At 40.7% G+C, this 21,276-nt stretch overlaps 1 protein-coding gene across 1 annotated transcript in view; it reads left to right on the top strand.

Moving 5' to 3' along the window:
- Positions 1-21,276, top strand: part of GNB5 (G protein subunit beta 5) — a 38,423-nt gene that overhangs the window by 8,059 nt on the left and 9,088 nt on the right. Inside the window, exons 3-9 of the mRNA XM_088462356.1 lie at positions 7,580-7,716; positions 10,834-10,875; positions 13,524-13,600; positions 13,821-13,953; positions 18,996-19,139; positions 19,385-19,476; positions 20,933-20,981. Coding sequence (XP_088318482.1) covers positions 7,580-7,716; positions 10,834-10,875; positions 13,524-13,600; positions 13,821-13,953; positions 18,996-19,139; positions 19,385-19,476; positions 20,933-20,981 — 674 coding nt within the window. The remainder of the gene's footprint in view (positions 1-7,579; positions 7,717-10,833; positions 10,876-13,523; positions 13,601-13,820; positions 13,954-18,995; positions 19,140-19,384; positions 19,477-20,932; positions 20,982-21,276) is intronic.

Here is a 21,276-nt window from a genome sequence, read left to right on the forward strand (position 1 = left end):
TTTCTATACAATACAGAGAGCATTCTAGTGATCTCTATACAATGGTGCACTACATGGTACACAATGCATATTTATGACTAGGGGTAGTAGCCCAAATGGTGGCTAGACCCAAGATAGTACAAAGTATACTGGCCTCCTGACCTTCAGCACATCCCTCTTTTACAGGCAGACATGGCGTAAAATAAGGCACAGGGGGGTGGAGAGGGCATATCTACTGGGGCTTTTCTTGTTTGGTTGTGTGGACGCGCAGCATTTTGTTTGGTGCTAATCATCAGTCATCCTGTATTTTCAATAGGTTACCTTTCACACCTTTCATTTGTGCTTTTACAGGAAAGCACATTTGTAGCCTATTTCTACCCTACTGCTTTTAACCCCATTTCCTCGTCTCGCTCTCAATACACGTACTGAGAGATTGGGATCTCCCATCCACGCCTCTCACTGAGCAGAGGGCAAGTGGCTGTGGTCATGAGATGGCAGACACAGGAAAATTGGATAACAGTTGGGGTTATTGCATTGGTAACATCATCTACTGTAAATGCGACAGGTAATGATATAATAATGTCAGAATACACTGATTATAGCAATAGTAAGTGCTGAAACCTCAATGTGTACTGTTTTGCAGCTATTTTAAACACCTGATAAATAATAAAGCATGACATTAGCGGGGTAACTTCTGGTACGTTTCTAGTGTATAAACAAGGTCACATGAAAGCATGTGATATCACTCATTGCATGTTGTCATAAACTTCTGCATGTTCCTATGGACACTGACTTATGCTAAAGTTCATCCACTGAAGCACATCATTTAAATGGGAATATAATACATAGCGTTCTGAAACATTAGGAAAAGGGAAATCTTTTCTCAAGAGCTTGCAATCTAGAGAGCAGTGAAGGGTTTTCCAGTATCCATAGGTTTGTGAAAGTTTTTAGGTAGCAAGGTGATATATCAAATACAGGACAATAACTATTGCTAAGTATTTAATGTAATATGCAAAATAAGCATGAGTGCGCCCTTGCCATGTATTTATTTATATCAACTGCTACATAACATCTTTCACATACACTGGATAATGGCAAACACTATTTTATCTTACAATAAAGAAAATTGCTCTAGTATTTATTTAGTTTGTCTAAAGTCAGGGGCGGCTTAAGAGAGGAATGGGCCCATGTACAGGCGACATGTAAGCCCCCTCCTATCTGCGGAGCAGTTGGCCCTAGCATTGTGCCAGAATTAATTGCACATGTGCAGGTCTCTGGGAAAATGGCGCCTACATCATGTTACCGGTGCCTTCTCTACTGCACATGCACAAATCACCAGGAACATTTCTGCTACTAATGCAGCTCTGACGCGGGACCCCTGAGAGGTGAGTATAATTATATTGGTGCAGGGTGTGTTGTGTGGGACCCCACCGCACACCCTGCACCGACTATAGATACATCAATGCCTAAAGTGCACTCCTGTATTTCTACCCTGTATTATGTCAGTTCAATAACAGCAGTGATGCACCTTTTCATGCATTTGACAAACTTGGCTGTGTGGGCTAAACCCTGACACTCCTTTTATGTGAAATAAATCAATGTATAATTTTGGAGATTACAACTCTGAGGATGGGGACTCCTTATGATACCGCAGACTACAGAAGTCCTAGGAATGTAAAATAAATAGACAAGTAATCTAAGATGACTGTTGGAGTTGCACGTAAAGCAGAGTTTTATATTGGGATATATACAGTAGCTATATGTAATGTATCTCTCAGCAGTGCAGGGAGCCGGCACATTGTCCAAAACGCTCACTAATGCCTTATCTTTATCTAGAGCTGAAGCAGTGTAGTATAAACGTAAAGCAGGTCAAATAACTAGGTCAGCTTCATTTGTGCTTTCTGTTTTCAATTAAAAAGTTTCCCAAGTAGACATTTTTGGAACATTAGGAAACATATATGAACTAATAGTATCTTTGCAGGTTTAGTTAACCTTTAACAATTGCATATGTCCAGTAAGTAAGGTCAAAATATGGTTTGGGGACAATTACTGTAATGATTCCTAAGCATGAGATGTTCTGTAAAATATGTATCTGTAGAAGTGTGATGGTAGCACTGCAATGATACACAGTTTAATCCTGATAGTTCCACTGTGTCAGAGAGGAATTACCAGGTTCTGGAGATTACAAGTTTGTAGATCAATATATTAAGTTCCCATAAATAAATAAAAAATACTCAGCACCTTGCCCTTTCTTAAATGAACAAATTATTATTATTACTATTATTATTATTGTTATTATATATTAAAAAACATGGGCATTTTACATGGGGGGGAGGGGTTTGGTTTATAAACCAGTGTTTCTTTCACTACTAAGGGGGTGTGGGGAGAGTCTGTTAATAGGATCTATGACCACTGGATGGTCTATTGCCAATGGGGGATGGGAGGTAAGTTTACAATTGGGGCCTATGGAGTTGAGGAAGGTGCAAGATACCCCTTTTGAAAAATACTTTCTAAACTGTATTAAATAAAAAAACCATGACAATTTCTGACAGGTTTTGGGGGGAAAATCGTCATTTAGTGGTTAAGACGCTTGATACTTTTTCCCATAAATTCAAATAGCTCCCCAGAGTCCAAATGGCTCCAATCTAACCTATTGAAATGAAGCCTCTACTTAAAAGACTTTGCTTGTGTGGGGGTCTTCAGTGCAAAATCACCGCCAAGTAACGGGACGAGTGTTCCCCATTTTCCTTAATGTCTCAGCGATTTGAACATTATAGACACCATTGCTATTATAACTTAAACCCTGACTTCTATTTAAACTACCATCTAACACAGGGATGGGGAACCTCAGGCCCAGGGGCCGTATAAGGCCCGCGGAGTCATTTGGTCTGACCCTCTGAGCTTTTCTCTGCTAGCCTCATCTGGCTAGCAGGGTGCCTAGAATGGCTAGAATCTATGCAGCAGTGCCGCCGGCAGTGTCCTTAGTACGCTCCAGATAGTCACACCACTGCCCTTACAGTTCCCCGGAGCATCCTCAGGATGCTCCAGGCATTGCTGTAATCACCGGCGATTGCAGCCCCACCCCCTGTGACATCACATGGAGGGAGCGTGACCTGCACCGGGCCCGCAAATAATGTTATATATATCAAAATGGCCCTCTGCAGAAAAAAGGTTCCCCACACCCAACAGAACCATTAAACTCATCATTAAACACATCATCTTTTCTGCAGCACAAGGGTTTAAATGTTTTGCAAAGAGCTGCAGCATTGTTACAGCAAAGTAATTATTTAGTTATCACTCTGCCAAGTTCTGTTTAGTAAATAGAATGGATATGATAGCTCAGACTGCTGTCTTCTCAAACTCTGTAGAAATAAGTTAGGTGAGATGTCCAATAAACAAATAGGTAATATAGAAATAGCAGTAATAATATTGTGGCATTCTCATTTAAAGCTGCAGGGGAATTTTAAAATATGTTTCATATTTATACTTTGGTTTGTACTTTTTGCTTTTGAGGTTTACATAACTTCTGCAGTATGAAGGCTAAAAGCAGTTGCAGTTTTCATCATTCTGTTGAATTGCTTTGGGAATGGATTGATGTGTCAGTAGTGACATTAAGCACAAACACTTCCCTTACAGATATTACATTTTGAAAAAGGAAATATTTGGGCAGGGTTAAAATAAAAACAGTAATAAAAACACTCTCTGTATTGTAGTATAATAATAGCATATAATTATGTAATAGAGGATCGTGCAGTCTCTATACAATGGGTGGATTAATTCCAGGTATTGTAAGCCAACTAATACTAACATACATACAATAATTACATAATAAAGGAAGGTTCAAGCTGTTATAAAACCTGGGTTTGAATAAGGTAATTCTAGAATGACTGACACTTAAATATTACAAAGAGAAAATATGGTAGAACCTATGCAATGGACAGTTGTCCTTCATTTACTTTCAAATCTCCCTGATCCCTGTTTTTGAGATAATTATATGCATAGCACTTTGTGCATGATGACTCAAATAAAACATTGTATAGTATATTCATCTTGTGTATTACCCTTTATTATTATTATTAGCATTATCTTTATTGTACTTATTATTTCTCTTTTTATTTGTTAATATGTTCACATAATAGAATGCATATTTCATCAATTTACTGTTTATTGACCTAGAAGTCTGCAAAACTGTTGGTATGCTTTGTACACCACAATCCAACATGGAAGGATAACCCATGTAAAGCCATGTAATTAAATACATACAGTCAGGTCCATAAATATTGGGACATTGATAGAATTTTCATATTTTGGCCTCTATTCACCACCACAATGGCTTTGAAATGAAACACACAAGATGTGATTTAACTGCAGACTTTCAGATTTAATTTGAGGGTAATTACATCCAAATCAGGTGAACGGTGTAGGAATTACAACGGTTTCTATATGTGCCTCCCACTTTTTAAGGGACCAAAAGTAATGGGACAAACTAAACAATCCTAAATCTAACTTTCACTTTTTTAATACTTTGTTGCAAATCCTTTGCAGGCAATTACAGCCTGAAGTCTGGAACGCATAGACATCACCAGACGCTGGGTTTCATCCCTGGTGATGCTCTGCCAGGCCTCTACTGCAAATGTCTTCAGTTCCTGCTTGTTCTTGGGGCATTTTCCCTTAAGTTTTGTCTTCATCAAGTGAAATGCATGCTCAATCAGATTCAGGTCAGGGGATTGACTTGGCTATTGCATAACATTCCATTTTTTAGCCTTAAAAAACTCTTTGGTTACTTTTGCAGTATGCTTCGGGTCATTGTCCATCTGCACTGTGAAGCGCCGTCCAATGAGTTCTGAAGCATTTGACTGAATATGAGCATATAATATTGCCCGAAACACTTCAGAATTCATTCTGCTGCTTTTGTCAGCAGTCACATCATCAATAAATACAAGGGAACCAGTTCCATTGGCAGCCATACATGCCCACGCCATGACACTACCGCCACCATGCTTCTATGATGAGGTGCTATGTTTTGGATCATGAACAGTTCCTTTCCTTCTCCATACTCTTCTCTTCCCATCACTCTGGTACAAGTTGATCTTTGTCTCATCTGTCCATAGGATGTTGTTCCAGAACTGTAATGGCTTTTTTAGATGTTGTTTGGCAAACTCTAATCTGTTCTTCCTGTTTTTGTGGCTCACCAATGGTTTGCATCTTGTGGTGAACCCTCTATATTCACTCTTGTGAAGTCTTCTCTTGATTGTTGACTTTGACACATATACATCTACCTCCTGGAGAGTGTTCTTGATTTGGCCAACTGTTGTGAAGGGGTTTTTCTTCACCAGGGAAATAATTCTTTTGTCATCCACCACAGTTGTTTTCCGTGGTCTTCCGGGTCTTTTGGTGTTGCTGAGCTCTCCGGTGCATTCTTTCTTTTTAGGAATGTTCCAAACAGTTGATTTGGCCACACCTAATGTTTTTGCTATCTCTCTGATGGGTTTGTTTTGATTTTTCAGCCTAATGATGGCTTGCTTCACAGATAGTGATAGCTCTTTGGATCTCATATTGAGAGTTGGCAGCAACTGATTCCAAATGCAAAAGTCACACCTAGAATCAACTCCAGACCTTTTACCTTCTTAATTGATAATGAAATAACGAGGGAATAGCCCACACCTGTCCATGAAATAGCTTTTGAGTTGATAGTCCCATTACTTTTGACCCCTTAAAAAGTGGGAGGCACATATTGAAACTGTTGTAATTCCTACACCGTTCACCCGATTTGGATGTAATTACCCTCAATTTAAATCTGAAAGTCTGCAGTTAAAGCACATCTTGTTTGTTTCATTTCAAAACCATTGTGGTGGTGAATAGAGGTCAAAATCGGAAAATTCTGTCAATGTCCCAATATTTATGGACCTGACTGTATATTTATTATCAGACCATCAGGTATATGTTCATATGTTACAAATGGAAGCTTTTCCTATTCAGCATGTATAATCTTGTTATTAAAAGAATATATGTGTGTCATCTCAGGTGGTATGCAGAACTGTTAGTGTATTTTGGTACATCACAGTACATAGATAGACATAACATTACATTATTATGCTTGTTTATTTCTCTGTTGCGCAAATCCTGAAACCAGTCAGCACTGACAGATATTACCCTGTCAGCGCATACAGTAAACACATGACATACATTATCACATCTTGTACAATTAATTCCCACTTCCAGGAAATTATGACTTAATACCTTATGGCTATACTTCCCTTTCATGATTACTTCATTGTTTTTGAAATGTTTTAACTTAAACCCTGTCAACTGAGCTACGCAATTCATATAATTAAGTCATTCTGCTAAATCTGATAAATGCATCACATTTTACTGTGTTTTTCTAGCTTAGATTCAGGTCCACTTGCTGTTTTGGAACCTCAGGTTTGCCTAAGCCTATTCTAGACATCAAATTAGTATGACACCAGACTGTTGAAACTGGGCCCACGGCCAGATGAGTTACATAACCCAAAGAGCTCTGCATTATATACCGGTGCATGTTTTATGGGATGGTGTTCATATATACAATGAGATTTACCTTGGAGAATGTATCTCAATTGCATACCATCTCTCCTTTTTCATTGTGTACGTGCTTTGAATAGATAAAAATCGCTACTGGTATCGATGTGTGACATTAACAATACATTGGTTTGTTCTAAGTAACTTTGGCTGTTGTTAGTGTCTGTATATATACCCCAAGGTTTTTAGCTTCTGTCTGGTAGACAGAAGCTGATTAGCAGCCTTGGTTGCCAGACCACATGTGAGAGGCTGATAAAGGGTGTGTCAGTCTCTGTAGTCAGTCTCTCACTGCCTAGGGAACAGGTCAGAGGCCTGTTGAGAGACACTGTGATTAATGAGTGTGCTGGAATCATTGAGTGTGGCATTGTCCATCTGATGTGTGCAATATTTGCACTTTGGAAGGTGAGACTAAACAGTGTCTCTTCCAGGGAAGTCAACAGTACTCGGTATGGTCATACTATTACATATGGCTCACCTTTCTCATTGATTTCAACTTTTCAATTACAATGCGCTGTTTGTTTCACCATCATTCATATTTTATATCATGCCTGACAAATGACTGTGCATTTACTGTAGTTGACAGAAAAATCATTTGCTTTCTTAAATGTTTGTTTTTGTATGCAAATGTAGGGCTGTCATGCCTTGCTACATGCTTGCATCTCTATGGTGCAAGCAATTTCATTAACATTTTGGTGCTGCTTTTCACCACCTCTGTGGTAGTGTGAGATTCTGCTTATTTTTCATGGCTTGGAAACTCTTCAGGTACATGTAAAACCAGTTACATTTATCAACTCAATATCTTGTCTAAAGAACAAAATCCTATTTTCAGCAATTTTGCACATCATTACACATAAATTGCAGCACATATTAGTCCAGGATCCTTCCCGGTACAATCATTGTTTTGTGCACAATTTGGTAGCCCCATATTTCACTGTGCATATCCATGTGGAGTTCTGTAGAAATAGGTGTACAGTTGACTAAGAGACTTTCTTGACATCACAACACTACTTACAAGACTTTACACTGCATTTTTCCTCTGTAGTGCACCAGGTGGCAGAACGCGTGGACTCTCTTGGTCAGTTTGTCATGAAAACAAGGAGGACACTGAAGGGACATGGTAATAAAGTACTCTGCATGGACTGGTGTAAAGACAAGAGGAGAATTGTGAGCTCATCGCAGGTAACTAAGCTTCAGTCTTGTGTAACAAGGGAGTGACTGAGAACAGTGGACTCAAAACTGTTTTTTTCTCCTATATCTCACACTGTTTAATAATGACATAATTCATGGATTCCAAATGTACAAATATGTAGATTTACAGGCATTCGAACATGTGAGTGTTTGACTATTTGTTGCTTGGCAAATGGTAATGTTAGTCAACAGTGAAAAATATTTAGCATTTTAAAAGCTATTATAGACTGATTACATAAGCCTCTCCTGTACCATAGTCAGAAATGCTGGGCAATAATAACAACCTTCTTGTTTTACAGTATATTGTCTACATATTTTATGGCTTTTAGTAGGTTAGATAATATAGTTAGTTATAATCCAGTAATATCCTAACATTTAAAGGCTGCAAGTTTAGGATACATTGTTATACCCTGTATTCTAATTTGGATGGCACATGCACAAAGGTATACACTGCTGTAAGGGGCAACTCATAACTAAAGACCACATTGAGTTATTTTAAAAAACAATGTTTTTATTGAAAGTATTTTCAGAAGACAAAATATTGCAATACATGCGAACATAAAATCGTGATAAAGGAGCAAAACAAAAGCATGAAAAGAACATATAGATTAATTAGTCATTTTGTTTGTAGCACAATCCTGTACAAGTATACACAACTTAGTAACTTAGTGCCTGCACTAAGGGTAGGCAACATGTGGCTCTCCAGCTGCTGTGGAACTACATTTATCAGCATGCCCTGTCACCACTGTGCTGTTTGGGCATGCTAAAACTGTGGCAGGGTACGCTGAAATGTATAGTTCCACAGAAGCTACTCCTGCCCTACACTTACAGAGGTGGATAGAGGAGGTCCATATCCACAGCTGCTGGAGTGCCACACGTCAAAAGGTCAACACAGAAAAGGTTGACACAATGTTTTTCATGATTTTTAGGGTTAGAGTGAGGGTTAGGGTTAGGCACTTGGAGGACGGGTAGGCTGCGAAAGGGGATGGTTAGACACTAGGTGGAGGGCTAGGGTTAGGCACCAGGGGATGGGTTAAGGTTAGGGTGAAGATTAGGGTTAAAATAACAAACAAAATGTGTTGACATTTTCTGTGTCTAACATATGTGTGCCGACCTTATGACCAGGTTGACCATTTGACCCTCTCGACCTTAATCCATGTCGACAATTTTACAGTCAGCCTTTTGAACCTGTTGATAATTTGACCCTGTCGACCTATTGCCTATCAACCATTTGATGTTGACCTATTGACTGTCCATCTAAATACTATAGATCTTTCAATCCACACCCGTGCCCTACTCCTGCCCTACACTTACAGAGGTGGATCGAGGAGGTCCATATCTGGCTTTTTGTATAGTTCCACAGCAGAGTGCCACATGTGCCCTATTCCTGCCCTACACTTATCGAGGTGACTAGAGGAGGTCCATATCTGCCCTTGCTACTTAAGTCATATCACTCATTTTTAAATGTAGAAAACTGTATAAAAATATAGATTGCATAATACAACAAGTTATTAGAATATTATTGTTTGTTACATTTCATTTGTTTTTTCAAACTGAGAGTGTCCTGTAAGCAGAGCCGGATTTAGACCTTATGGGGCCCGAGGCAAGATACCAGTTTGGGGCCCCCTCCCTCAAACAATTCATAGCACTTTATTTGCGTTCCTGATTTATGCAAAGCATCCCTACCCTAATCCTGACCCTAACTCAACTCTAAGCTCAAACCTGACCCTAACCATAAACTCTAACCCTAATACCCTAACCGCTAAACCCTACACCATCCCTAATACCCCAACTCAAACACCTAATCTGACCCTAATAACCTAACCCAAACTGATACACCAACCCTAATACCTTATCCCTAATGCCATAACCCAAACGAAACCTAATACCATAAGGTTTTACTCCTCATTATCCATTAAATTCATCACATAAGCCTGAGGAGTGCTAAGGATTAGAAGGTAGCTGCGAGGTGGCATCTGCAATGGGGGTTGTGGTGTGGCCATGCCCAGTATTGTGTGTGACTGTGCTCAGCTTAGTACAATGATGGGCATGAGTCATCATCATTACACCCCCCCCCCTTTTTTTTTAAAGTACATTATAGGATTTATTTTTTTAATGGTAGGTGGAGAGTGGACAGGACTGCATTATAGTATAGTACATTACAAGTACCTAACTTGAAAATACCATTATCCTGGATTGATGTACAATACTAATAATATCATGATCATCATAATGTATATTACTGTATGCTTGTAATATAAGGCAGTCCTGTCCACTTCCCAGACCCCATCTACCATAAAAAATAATCCTACATAATTCAATCTATATTAGAGTAGTTGAGAATAGCACAGTACTGTACCCTACCTGCCTGGCTGCTGTGATTCCCTGAGATCTGGATCCTTGGTCACTGTCTCACTCAGTCAGACTCTGCCTTGGCCTGTTCCTCTGCTCCTCGCTGGGTGCCACCGATGCGTGCTGCTGGTGGCAAGCTGCAAGCCTGGCAGTCAGCGGCAGAGGCTGCTGTGCTGGGGGTGGGCTGGAGCTGGATGGGGCTGGTCGGAGAACCCAGTGACCCTCCTCCTCCCTCTTATGCACAGTCTCTCTGTGACAATGCAGACAGAGGGTCCTCGTGACATCATGACGTCACATGGTACTCGTACAGTGCTCCTCTGGGAGCATTTTGACCGCCCAGATTTCTTGGGGAAAAGGGGCATGTCTAGGGCCCTGCGAGTCAAAAGGGTCCCATCCATGGGCCCCTTGGGACTCGCGGGGCACTAGGCGAGCGCCTAGGTTGCCTTGTGGGAAATCCAGGCCTGCCAGTAAACCGTTTCATAATGGGCAATGGATTTATGCCTTTTTTACCAGCTGTTTTTATGCCACCTCAAAGCTGGAATATGTACTACAGTGCACCAACAATAGAGGCTCTGCCCTGTGGCTTCAAATTCAGACAATCACCCCATAGCTAGTATACACCTGATACTGAATGTTGTTATTACAGTCAGAGCAGTACAGCTGCGCTGCAGGGCTTATGGTAACTCTAAATTATTTGTGGATTTGCATCCTTATTATTTGTGCTAATATCTTGCTGTTTGTGTCTTTATTATGCAGGATGGCAAAGTGATTGTGTGGGATGCTTTTACAACAAACAAGGTATCATACACCGGCACCACCTGTGCATACATACAGTATTTACAGTATTTAGTAGCTGCTATAGCATTATGCTTTACCTCTACTTAGAGTTATAGTGGACAGTGACAGCCTAACCATAGAGTTCGATAATACAGGTTACAGCATGTGTCACTGCACCCTTTTCTACAAACATTATACTAAACTCCCCTTTATAGTTGGTTATTTGGTGCAAATCATCATTGTACCTAATATAGGGATACATCATCTATAGTCACGCCATCAATTCATCTAATACAAACAAAATGTCATGCCCTGATACAATAATATCATATATTCTATCATATTAATGGTAAACAAGCATTACGTCACATCCCACTGGTACAATTTCTCTCTCCCACAGTTGGTAGAGCAGGTACTGTAGCTTAATCCCACGACTGTGAGAACCTTATCCAAAGTTATTCATAGCCAATAAAAACCATGGGATTATTACATAATATAGCTGTGAAATAGCCACATCACAGGACAGTACCTATGATGACTATACTGTAATACCGCAAAAGCACAGACCTCACATATATTATAACAATACACACCCATAGACCTAGTTCATACACAAACACCTGCGAATTGAAACCACAGCTAGCAATGAGAACACATTTTATTAAATAAAGGATTGTTCTCCATTATACCACATTGCAGTATCACCAGCTTGTGTCACTATGGTAGTATAACGCTCAAACAAAAACAGCAATGAGTCCCAGAAATTCTGTCTGTGTACCTTATTAAACAAATACTAATGCTGATTATAAGTGGTGAAATAGATAAGAAGATAAGAATGCCATTTATCTTCTTCAAAATGTAGACCTCTGATGTTAGCAGACGTATAAAGGAAGTAGTTTTTGTCTTATTGTGATATAGAAGAAAATTGTTACTTGTTATAGGTTTTCTTTTTTCTTTTATTATTATTATTATTATTATTATTATTATTATTATTATTATTATCTAATGACAAAAATATACAGGAACTGCAAACACATAATACTTCATTATGAATAAGATATTCAAGCACATTTCAAACCATGTGGCAACAAAATAAATAGAAAAATTATCCAGTTATAATTCACATAACTTCCGTTCTACTTGATTACCCATCTGTTAGTTGTGCATGTAACTCACATCATAGGAAGGTACAGTGATATAAATATGCTGCGTATATTCCTTTACCCTTTTGTATACCCTAATGCAGTGTTTCCCAACACGGTCCTCAAGGCACACTAACAGTTCAGATTTTAGTGATATCCATGCTTGAACACAATTGTTTAATTCAAAATAACTGATGTACTAATTAAGATACCTTTGCTCATGTATGGCTATCCTTAAAACCTGGACTGACTGTAGTGTGCCTTGAGGACCGTGGTTGGGAACCCCTGCCCTAATGGTCCAGCTGGCTGTCTAGCTGGGGGCTGGATGCATAACTCCAAAGATATTTGTGGCCACTGTCTTTTCTGACAACCTCTTCTGTAACACTGATACCATATTTTTAAATAATATGTTAAATTACTGCTTTATGTACTAAACAGGACATGTCAGTTCTTTGTAAAATATAGATATTGAAAAACCTGTAGAAAAAGAAGGAACTACCTTCCACATCTCTGTGATTTACATACTGGTTGTCATGACCTAGGCAGCATGCTAAATGACCAGCCAGCATGCTGATCATAGCCAAAGCCATCACCCTAATCCACATGGGGACTATAAATCAGTGACAAATGCCAACAAGGAGCAAAGGGCTGGCGAAGGAGAGACAGATGTGCTATCTATCTGGTATCCCCACCTCGAAGGGGATGTAGTTGCCATCCCGGTGGTCAGGAGGGTTAGGCACTAGGGGGGGTTTAGGGTTGGCTGCAGGGGAAGGGTTAGATTTAAGCTGCGGGGGGGGGGGCAGGGCCGGCTCTAGGGGTGTTCGACCTGTGCGGGTGCACAGGGGCGCCAGCCATAGAGGATGCACCTCTCCCAAACATCCTGATTTCAGCGGGACAGTAGTACTGTCCCGCTGTTCCACCCGTGGGCTGAAGTGGCCCGTGTGTGGTCAAATCGGGAGGTTGGGGAACCCCACCGCCACAGCTGTGCGGTGGTGCCGGACCCCGGAGACTCTGAATGGATGCTGCGTGCGACATCCATTCAGTGACGGGAGAGGGGCTGGGGGAAGCCCAGCTAGTGAGGCTCCCCCCAGCCTGACGTTATTTGGAGGCAGACACGCCTCCTAATAATGTCACATAGGGGGTGTGGCCTATGGTAATTAGGCCATGCCCCCATTTTCGGTAGGGTGCAGTGAAGAGGGTCAGCACAGGGTGCTCCGGCCCCTGGAGCCGGCCCTGGGGGGGGCATTAGGTTTAGGGGTAGGGTTAGGGTACTTACTGGCCAGTGTCTGTATTTTAACCCAGTCGGGATGCTGGCGTCTGGATTCTCAGTGCTGGGATCCTGAGCGCATGCATCCCGTACCCAACTCCTCCTAAGTGTAGCAAAGTAGGGGATGGGGTATAAGAACTTTTTTGTTTGTATGTTATTGTAGTGCATGCTTTATTTAACCTATGCTAAACAAAGGGGTAACAATTTTGAAATAGTCATCAGGCTTTCTCTTGGCTAATCTGGTCTTTGCTACATTCTAGGAACATGCAGTCACCATGCCCTGCACCTGGGTGATGGCGTGTGCATATGCCCCATCTGGTTGCGCCATTGCTTGTGGGTAAGTCTTGCACATTCAGTAGTACTGTACATTGTATTTTTCTATGTTATACATAAAAGTCAAAACATAGGACTGATTGCATTGTCTGGTATAGTCATTCTCAGCTATTATGTTGCCACTTCTCAGACAAAGACAAGAACTGCCCTGAAATGACAGCTATGTGGGTCTAAAACAAATCTAATGTGATGTATTACTGTCTGTCTCTGTTTATCCCATGCAGGGGTCTTGACAATAAGTGCTCTGTGTACCCACTGACATTTGATAAGAATGAAAACATGGCTGCAAAGAAGAAATCGGTGGCCATGCATACCAACTACTTGTCTGCCTGCAGCTTCACAAACTCCGACATGCAGGTAAATGGGGATCTGTGCATGTTTTCCAGGACTTATTCCACTGGGTTATTAGAATTCCTGCTATAATATCAGGCAAGGGATCCGCTGATGGTAGCTATGTATAAATTGGAAAAATCTGTTCCATACTGCGCTTTCTGCAACACTGTCCCTAATGAAAGCCACACATGGCGGGATGATGCCACTTCACCCTGCTATATAACATGGCTTATATTTACATTATTGTTTATAAAAATGTAATCAGTGTTGTAAAAAATACCAACAAAATAAAAAAGACCTCATATGAAATCTAATACACAGACCGAAATGTGTAAAATTGTACAGCTAGTCAACCAAATCTAAATTGTTATATCCATGCCTCCCAACATTTTTTATTACCTTGCCCCAATTAACCCCAAACCCGCCACAATGCACCAACTATGTCCACTTGCTAACAAAGCATCACCCCTTTCACGGTCTGCAAATTGTGATATACAAAATAAGATAGAGTTGGGGAAAACCAGCAAATTTGCATTTATAGTAGTAACCCCCCAAAATGTATACACCAGCAGTATAGCTGCATACACACACAAAGATTTTTTGAACGATTATCGATAACGATATCGTTCAATCGTTGAAAAAATCGTTCTCTTTCTGAGTTAAAACGATGAATGATTATCATTCATGAGCGTTCACGTTTGTAGTTCAGTCAGACTGACCAACTCAACGATTTTCAGTAAGGGAATATGCAAAAATCGGTCATCGTTTTAACTTAGAAAGTGAACTATTTTTTCAACGATAAACGATAATCGATATTGTTTATCGATAATCGTTCAAAAAATTGTTGTGTGTGTATGCACAGTGTTCAGATGTCCTGGTTATCTGTTTCCTGAAATGTTCCAATATCACTGCTAATACATCAGGATAACCAGAAGAATTGGCATTTTGATACACAAGCCTCTGAAGAAATCTTAAAACCAACTATTAGTAAAATGTGGGCAGAATGAAATAACGTCACATTGTAAGAATGCAGATTACACAATTTCCTCCATACGTGAGATTCATGTTCATTTTTATTTCACTTAACTTTTGTAATGAGGCTCTCTCCCGCATACTGCTATTGTATAAGTATGATTCTTGTCACATACCTCAGTTGATACCGGCATGCAATAGATGAGTGACATCAGGCAATAGATATAGCTGTTCCTGCACAGTTGTAGAGTCCCAAATTAATCACAGGTCTATGGTTGTGGGTAAAAGCATATGATCAAGTCCCCCCCCACCCACTTCTCTTCATTCTCCTTTTCATTCCCATTTAGAAAAAAAAATGTATTTCATTTTTGATAAAAGAATATCTTTGAATTAATAATTTGGGGATTCTGTGTAATATACAAATGCACTTAAAATGTAAACTGAATAAAAATGACTATTCTGAACTGGTGATGATAAACTGGTGAGTAACTGGAGGAAATCAATAAGCGCCATACGTATAGAGCTTTGGCTGGAATTGAACTTTTGACCCCAGTGATTTCAGGCAGCAATGCTAATCACTGTGCCACTGTGCTAGACCACTTCTTTTTGCATGTACACATTATTGTCACATAATTTCCATTGCCAAATAAGCCCTAACACTAGAATGTCTCTCTGCTGTTGTGAATATATACCTGGAGCACAGGCCCAGATTTTGCATAAGACATAAGGGCTGTAATTAGGGGTGGCAGAGGCAGAGAGGCTTGTTTTTTTGTTACAAATGTGTTTATCAACATTTTGTCTGTAAAGAGAAAAATAACTGTGGGTTTAATAAAAGTCAATTTATGGTAATAAAATTGAAGTTATACCTGATGCCATCTAGTCTGTCCTGTGACAGCCTAAGACCCAAAGATGACGGGTTTGCAGCAAGTCAAGTGCTAGATAAACTTTGCTAGAGAGGGTATCCAATGCTAATTCTAGACCAATTGGAGCCCATGGCAAGAATTACTTGACCCCCTAAAACACACAGCTGCCCTCATTGACTCACACACTCACTGCACCCATAGCTTCACACACTCACTGCCACATAGCCTCACACAATCACTGCCCCCATAGCCTCATACACTCACTGCCCCATAACCTCACACACCTCTTGCCTTCTTAGCTTCGCACACACACTGCCCCCATAGCCTCACACACTCACTGCCCCATAGCTTCACACACTCATTGCCCCATAGCCTCACACATTCGCTGCCCCATAGCCTCACACACTCATTGCCCCATAGCCTCACACATTCGCTGCCCCATAGCCTCACACATTCAAAGCCCCATAGCCTCATACACTCACTGCCCCATAATCTCACACACCCCTTGCCTTCTTAGCTTCGAACACACACTACATCCATAGCTTCACACACTCACTGCCCCCATAGCCTCACACATTCACTGCCCCATAGCCTCATACACTCACTGCCCCATAACCTCACACACCTCTTGCCTTCTTAGCTTCGCGCACACACTGCTCCCATAGCCTCACACACTCACTGCCCCATAGCTTCACACACTCATTGCCCCATAGCCTCACACATTCGCTGCCCCATAGCCTCACACATTCAAAGCCCCATAGCCTCATACACTCACTGCCCCATAATCTCACACACCCCTTGCCTTCTTAGCTTCGAACACACACTGCCCCCATAGCTTCACACACTCACTGCCCCCATAGCCTCACACATTCACTGCCCCATAACCTCACACACCCCATGCCCTCTTAGCTTTGCACACACACTGCCCCCATAGCCTCACAAACTCACTGCGCCAATAACATCACACACCAATGCGGGACAGTTGAGAGGTATGCATCTATATATCTTTAGGACAGTTGACCTAAGCAGGGACATCTCCCGCCCTCACATAGCCACACACAGCTAGGAAGATACATTTCCCACCACACACAGGCATTGAATGGGTTGAAGCCCATGAATAGGCATCGTGGGCCAAGGAAACTCCACAGAGAGACCACCCTAAACCATGTAGGAGTCCTCCCTTGATAATATGTAACAGAGGTAGTCAGGTAGTGAAAGTGCACAATCCAAATACTAACAATGTTTAGTCATTTAACCTCTGCCCCCTCCTTAACAATGCTCCAGGTGAGGTGTGGCAAGACGGGAAAGAGAGAGGCCGACACAACCAAGGCACCTCTTACTCCCAGGGGCCCTGAGTCAGGTACCTCCTCCTGCAGCTGCTCTGGCCCCCATGTCCTCCTTGTGCTGTGGAGTGTTCTCATGCCCGCAGCCCCTAATGTAGAGGAAGAGGCGTGCTGCAGGACAGGCAGGAAGTGGTGAACATGCAGACCGGGCTACGTCTGAGCCAGAAGATGAGGCCAGCGTGGCCCAGGCCAGAGGTTTAGCTGTGCTGGGGGTGCAGGGCTGCACTCTTCAGGCTACGGCGCTCCAGGTGACGGTCCTGTCAGCCCATGCCTTGAGCCGCCTCTGAAGGATTCAGTGAGCGATTAACCTTAATATAGGGGTTATATTTGAAAAATAATCTATCATGATGTATTTTGAACTTTCAACTCCTAAACAAGCCCAGTAAGGTGTTGTTTACCGACTATATCTGGGGAATATGTTGTGAGTGAATAATGGATGAATAATGCATTTTGCTGTGTAATAGAACAAGCAAAGCTGCAGAATTTTCAATGCAAAATAAATGTTTGTCTGATCGCATGAGATTTAGGGCTAAAAGGTTGTGTGCGTTCAGGCTCCAGAGGAAAATCTCACCCTGTCTTAGGGGCATTATGAACCCGATAATTGTAATTTGTACCCGCCGATATTCTCGACAATAAGAATTAAATAACCCCCAAAATGTATCGATATATACCTGCAGGTACAGGGGCTCTGAAAGGTGTGTTCGGAGTGAAGTGACCGCATAAGCGGTCTCTACACTCCTCATTCGGGACTCCTGCACATGTACGGTCTGCTGACTACATATGTGCAGCTCCCATTGCAGAGGAGGGTTCCACGTGTAATAGCCAGTCCTGATGCTTTCTGTCATGATCTGTTTAATACGGCTAAACCTTACAGCAGAGGTTCCCAAACGCGGTCCTCAAGGCTCCCCAACAGTTCAGGTTTTAAAAATATCCATGGTTGAGCACAGGTGAATTAATTAGTACCTCAGTCAGTTTGATTTAACCACCTGTGCTCAACCATGGATATCTCTAAAACCTGAGCTGTTGGCATAGGCAAACGCATAGGGGGTTTCCGGTTGCTTGGAAATCCCCCTCCCCAGCCCACACCATGATGACCACAAAATAAATATGCAACTTTAGTATTATATGCTATTTTTAATATCCCCTTAGTGTCACAAATTAAATAATTAGCACTACAGTACCTGTAGATCTTTTAAAATGTGTGAGCCAGTAATAAATACACTTGTGCACCAACTAGGAGATCTGGAAAACATGCACTGTTAGGGGTGCACTAATATAGACCATCTGTAGGGTCAGTTATTAATACTGTATAATAAAACACTACCCAGTGCATAAGGAGACCAATCTGTACATCTATATCCAGGGCAGTGAAAGGTTCTTTTGCTGCTCCCCCAGATTCCCAAATTTGCCCAAATTATATAGAATGGTGCCCACATTTGAAATACAAACATTCAGCTCAGCTCAGGCAGGATGGTCCTACTTCCACATATAATGGTATACTGTGATTGTTGGTCCTGTATATGTTAGAATTATTACATTCACCATACTTCATATGACGTATATTATAGCTGGTTTAAGTGCTGATTATGCCCTCTAATGGTCTGGCCACATTTGCTTTAAAATCAAGCATTTGGAAACCCCCAACTAGAAATCCTACTCTTCTGCCCCTGGTTGGGGTACCTTGAGGACAGCGTTTGGGAACCTCTGTCTTACAGTATTATTGTAGAAACATGTATTTAAAAGAGGTGGTAATAAAGGTGTAGGCAGTTGGATACTGATGTGACATACACACTTTTACATAATGCACCTCATAATGATTTTTTCACAAATGAACTCCATTGTGAGTGCACCCATGCCTGACTCATGTAATGTTTGTCTATACATTCAGATCCTCACAGCTAGCGGAGATGGGACATGTGCTCTCTGGGATGTGGAAAGCGGACAGCTGCTACAGAGCTTTCATGGGCACGGAGCTGATGTCTTGTGTCTGGACCTGGCACCTTCTGAAACAGGGAACACCTTTGTGTCTGGAGTAAGTGCTAACCCTTATGTTACAGACATATGCATAGAGGCGTCATCACGCTTGGAAGTAACCTTTACCCGTTAGATGTAATGTGAAATTAATGCAAAATTTCTGCCAAAAACCTTATATTTGACAATGTTTATCTTTTTGAATTAAGATAATATAGTATTTTCCAGGATCGAGGCAATTTAGTAACATGTCCCGTTATAGATTCAGCCAGCTGGTAACCAGCATGCTTCTTCTGGTTTATTTAGGGCTGTGACAAGAAGGCAATGGTATGGGACATGCGCACTGGCCAGTGCATTCAATCATTTGAAACTCACGAATCTGACATCAACAGTGTCAGGTCAGTACCAGATCCGTCTGGAAATATGGCTCTATGTACAATACATATTATGTGATACAATACTGGCTATATATATATGTGCTTTGAATTATTTGTAATATGCAGTAATTATTTTTTTCTTGAAGGATAAAACACAAACAGGTTAATACATTTTATTACAGACAAAATAAAAAAAAAATGTTGGCTGCAAAGGATTTAGGAGAGGACGATTTCAACTTTGGCTTTCATTAAAAAATATTCATATGCTATGTTTATACTTAGGGCTTATTCAGAGTTGGAAGCAAATACAATTGCACTATTAATGTGTAAAAAAAATATCTTGTAGTATATTCAGAGGTGGGCGTCTCCCTCCCCATAGCTCGGAATATGACTGGCATGACTTTCCTATGAGTACACGATATATATCAAAAGTCGCGTTATACAATGCATACACATTTCATTTAATGGCCACATAGTGTAGATAATAAGTACCTAAGTGGCTTGGAGCATCTGAAACGCTAAGACACTATATATATATATATATATATATATATATAGATAGATAGATAGACAGATAGATATACACGGCTTTGTATTTTGACTTCTGAAACACTGTTGCAGCGGTTTAGTTATATTTGCATAAATGGGTGTGTTTGAGACATTTTGGTCCAATGAGACATCAGGTAACATCTATCATCGACAGCAGTGAGCAACTTACATCAGTGTTTCAGCACCTACAAGTCATGCCCGCCCCTCCAGCAGACGCATTAAAGCTTGTTCATGTCCATTTTAGTCACAATTTGCCTCTGTACGACCATTGCCTGTGGCTGCACTCCCATGTGTTGTCCCTTAGATGTGCTGTGTCGCAAGTTACGTTTACAACTTAAAGATGTGCAGAACAAAAAGACACACATGCACATAAAGAGAAGTGCAAGTAGCAGCTGAATAAAAGCCTCAACACACTTTCATGTCCAACTCTGAATAAGGATCATACTCAGCAAATACTTTTTTGTACTATGAAATTATATATCTAGCTACCCAGGCTTAAGCACTGTACTATCATTATACTAAAACTCAGGTAGTTTTCCAAACTGAGGCTAAAGATTGATGGGAAAGTACACAGCTAGCAGCTGACATGCGCTTGGCAGTGACTGTAGTAGATTACAAGGATATTAACATCCTTGATGTGTAATTCATTAACCATAAAAGTATAAAGAAGCCGCAGCCTGATCACCTCCAGAAACCCACAGTACTCTAGATTTAAATACCTAATACCCAGCCAGGGATGTTTAGCCATTATTATATCTAAGATGGAAAATAATTCCTAATGCCTAATACTGGTTTCTTTATTATATAACCAATTAATGATAGTTTCACTACTTATTATAAAATGTTACAATGTTTTATCATTATATAGAATTATATTATATAATTGTATTTCTCTGTAAGCACTAGTTTTGCTTCTCTTATTCGGCAGGTATTACCCCAGTGGAGATGCATTCGCCTCTGGTTCAGATGATGCCACGGTAATTGTGTAGCGTGTTGTTGATGATCGGACGGTGTTTGATAAATAGCTCTTACACACCCTTTTATTTTCTCACAATAGTTCTATATTTGTGGATTTTATAAATAATCACGACCATTTTTCAACCTCTGGTAAATATTTATAAATATTTTAGAAAAATTTTGGTTTAAAAAAAGTTAAGTATTAAATATTGATTTTTAATTTTTTTTTAATTAATAATGCAGCCACCATTGATGACTTTTATATACTGTATAAGCTAACTGGAATACAGCTGGAGAAAGTAACCAGAAAGTATA

This window comes from Taudactylus pleione, unplaced genomic scaffold (assembly GCF_031769625.1).
Source record: "Taudactylus pleione unplaced genomic scaffold, aTauple2 ptg001207l, whole genome shotgun sequence".
NCBI classification, from domain to species: domain Eukaryota; kingdom Metazoa; phylum Chordata; class Amphibia; order Anura; family Myobatrachidae; genus Taudactylus; species Taudactylus pleione.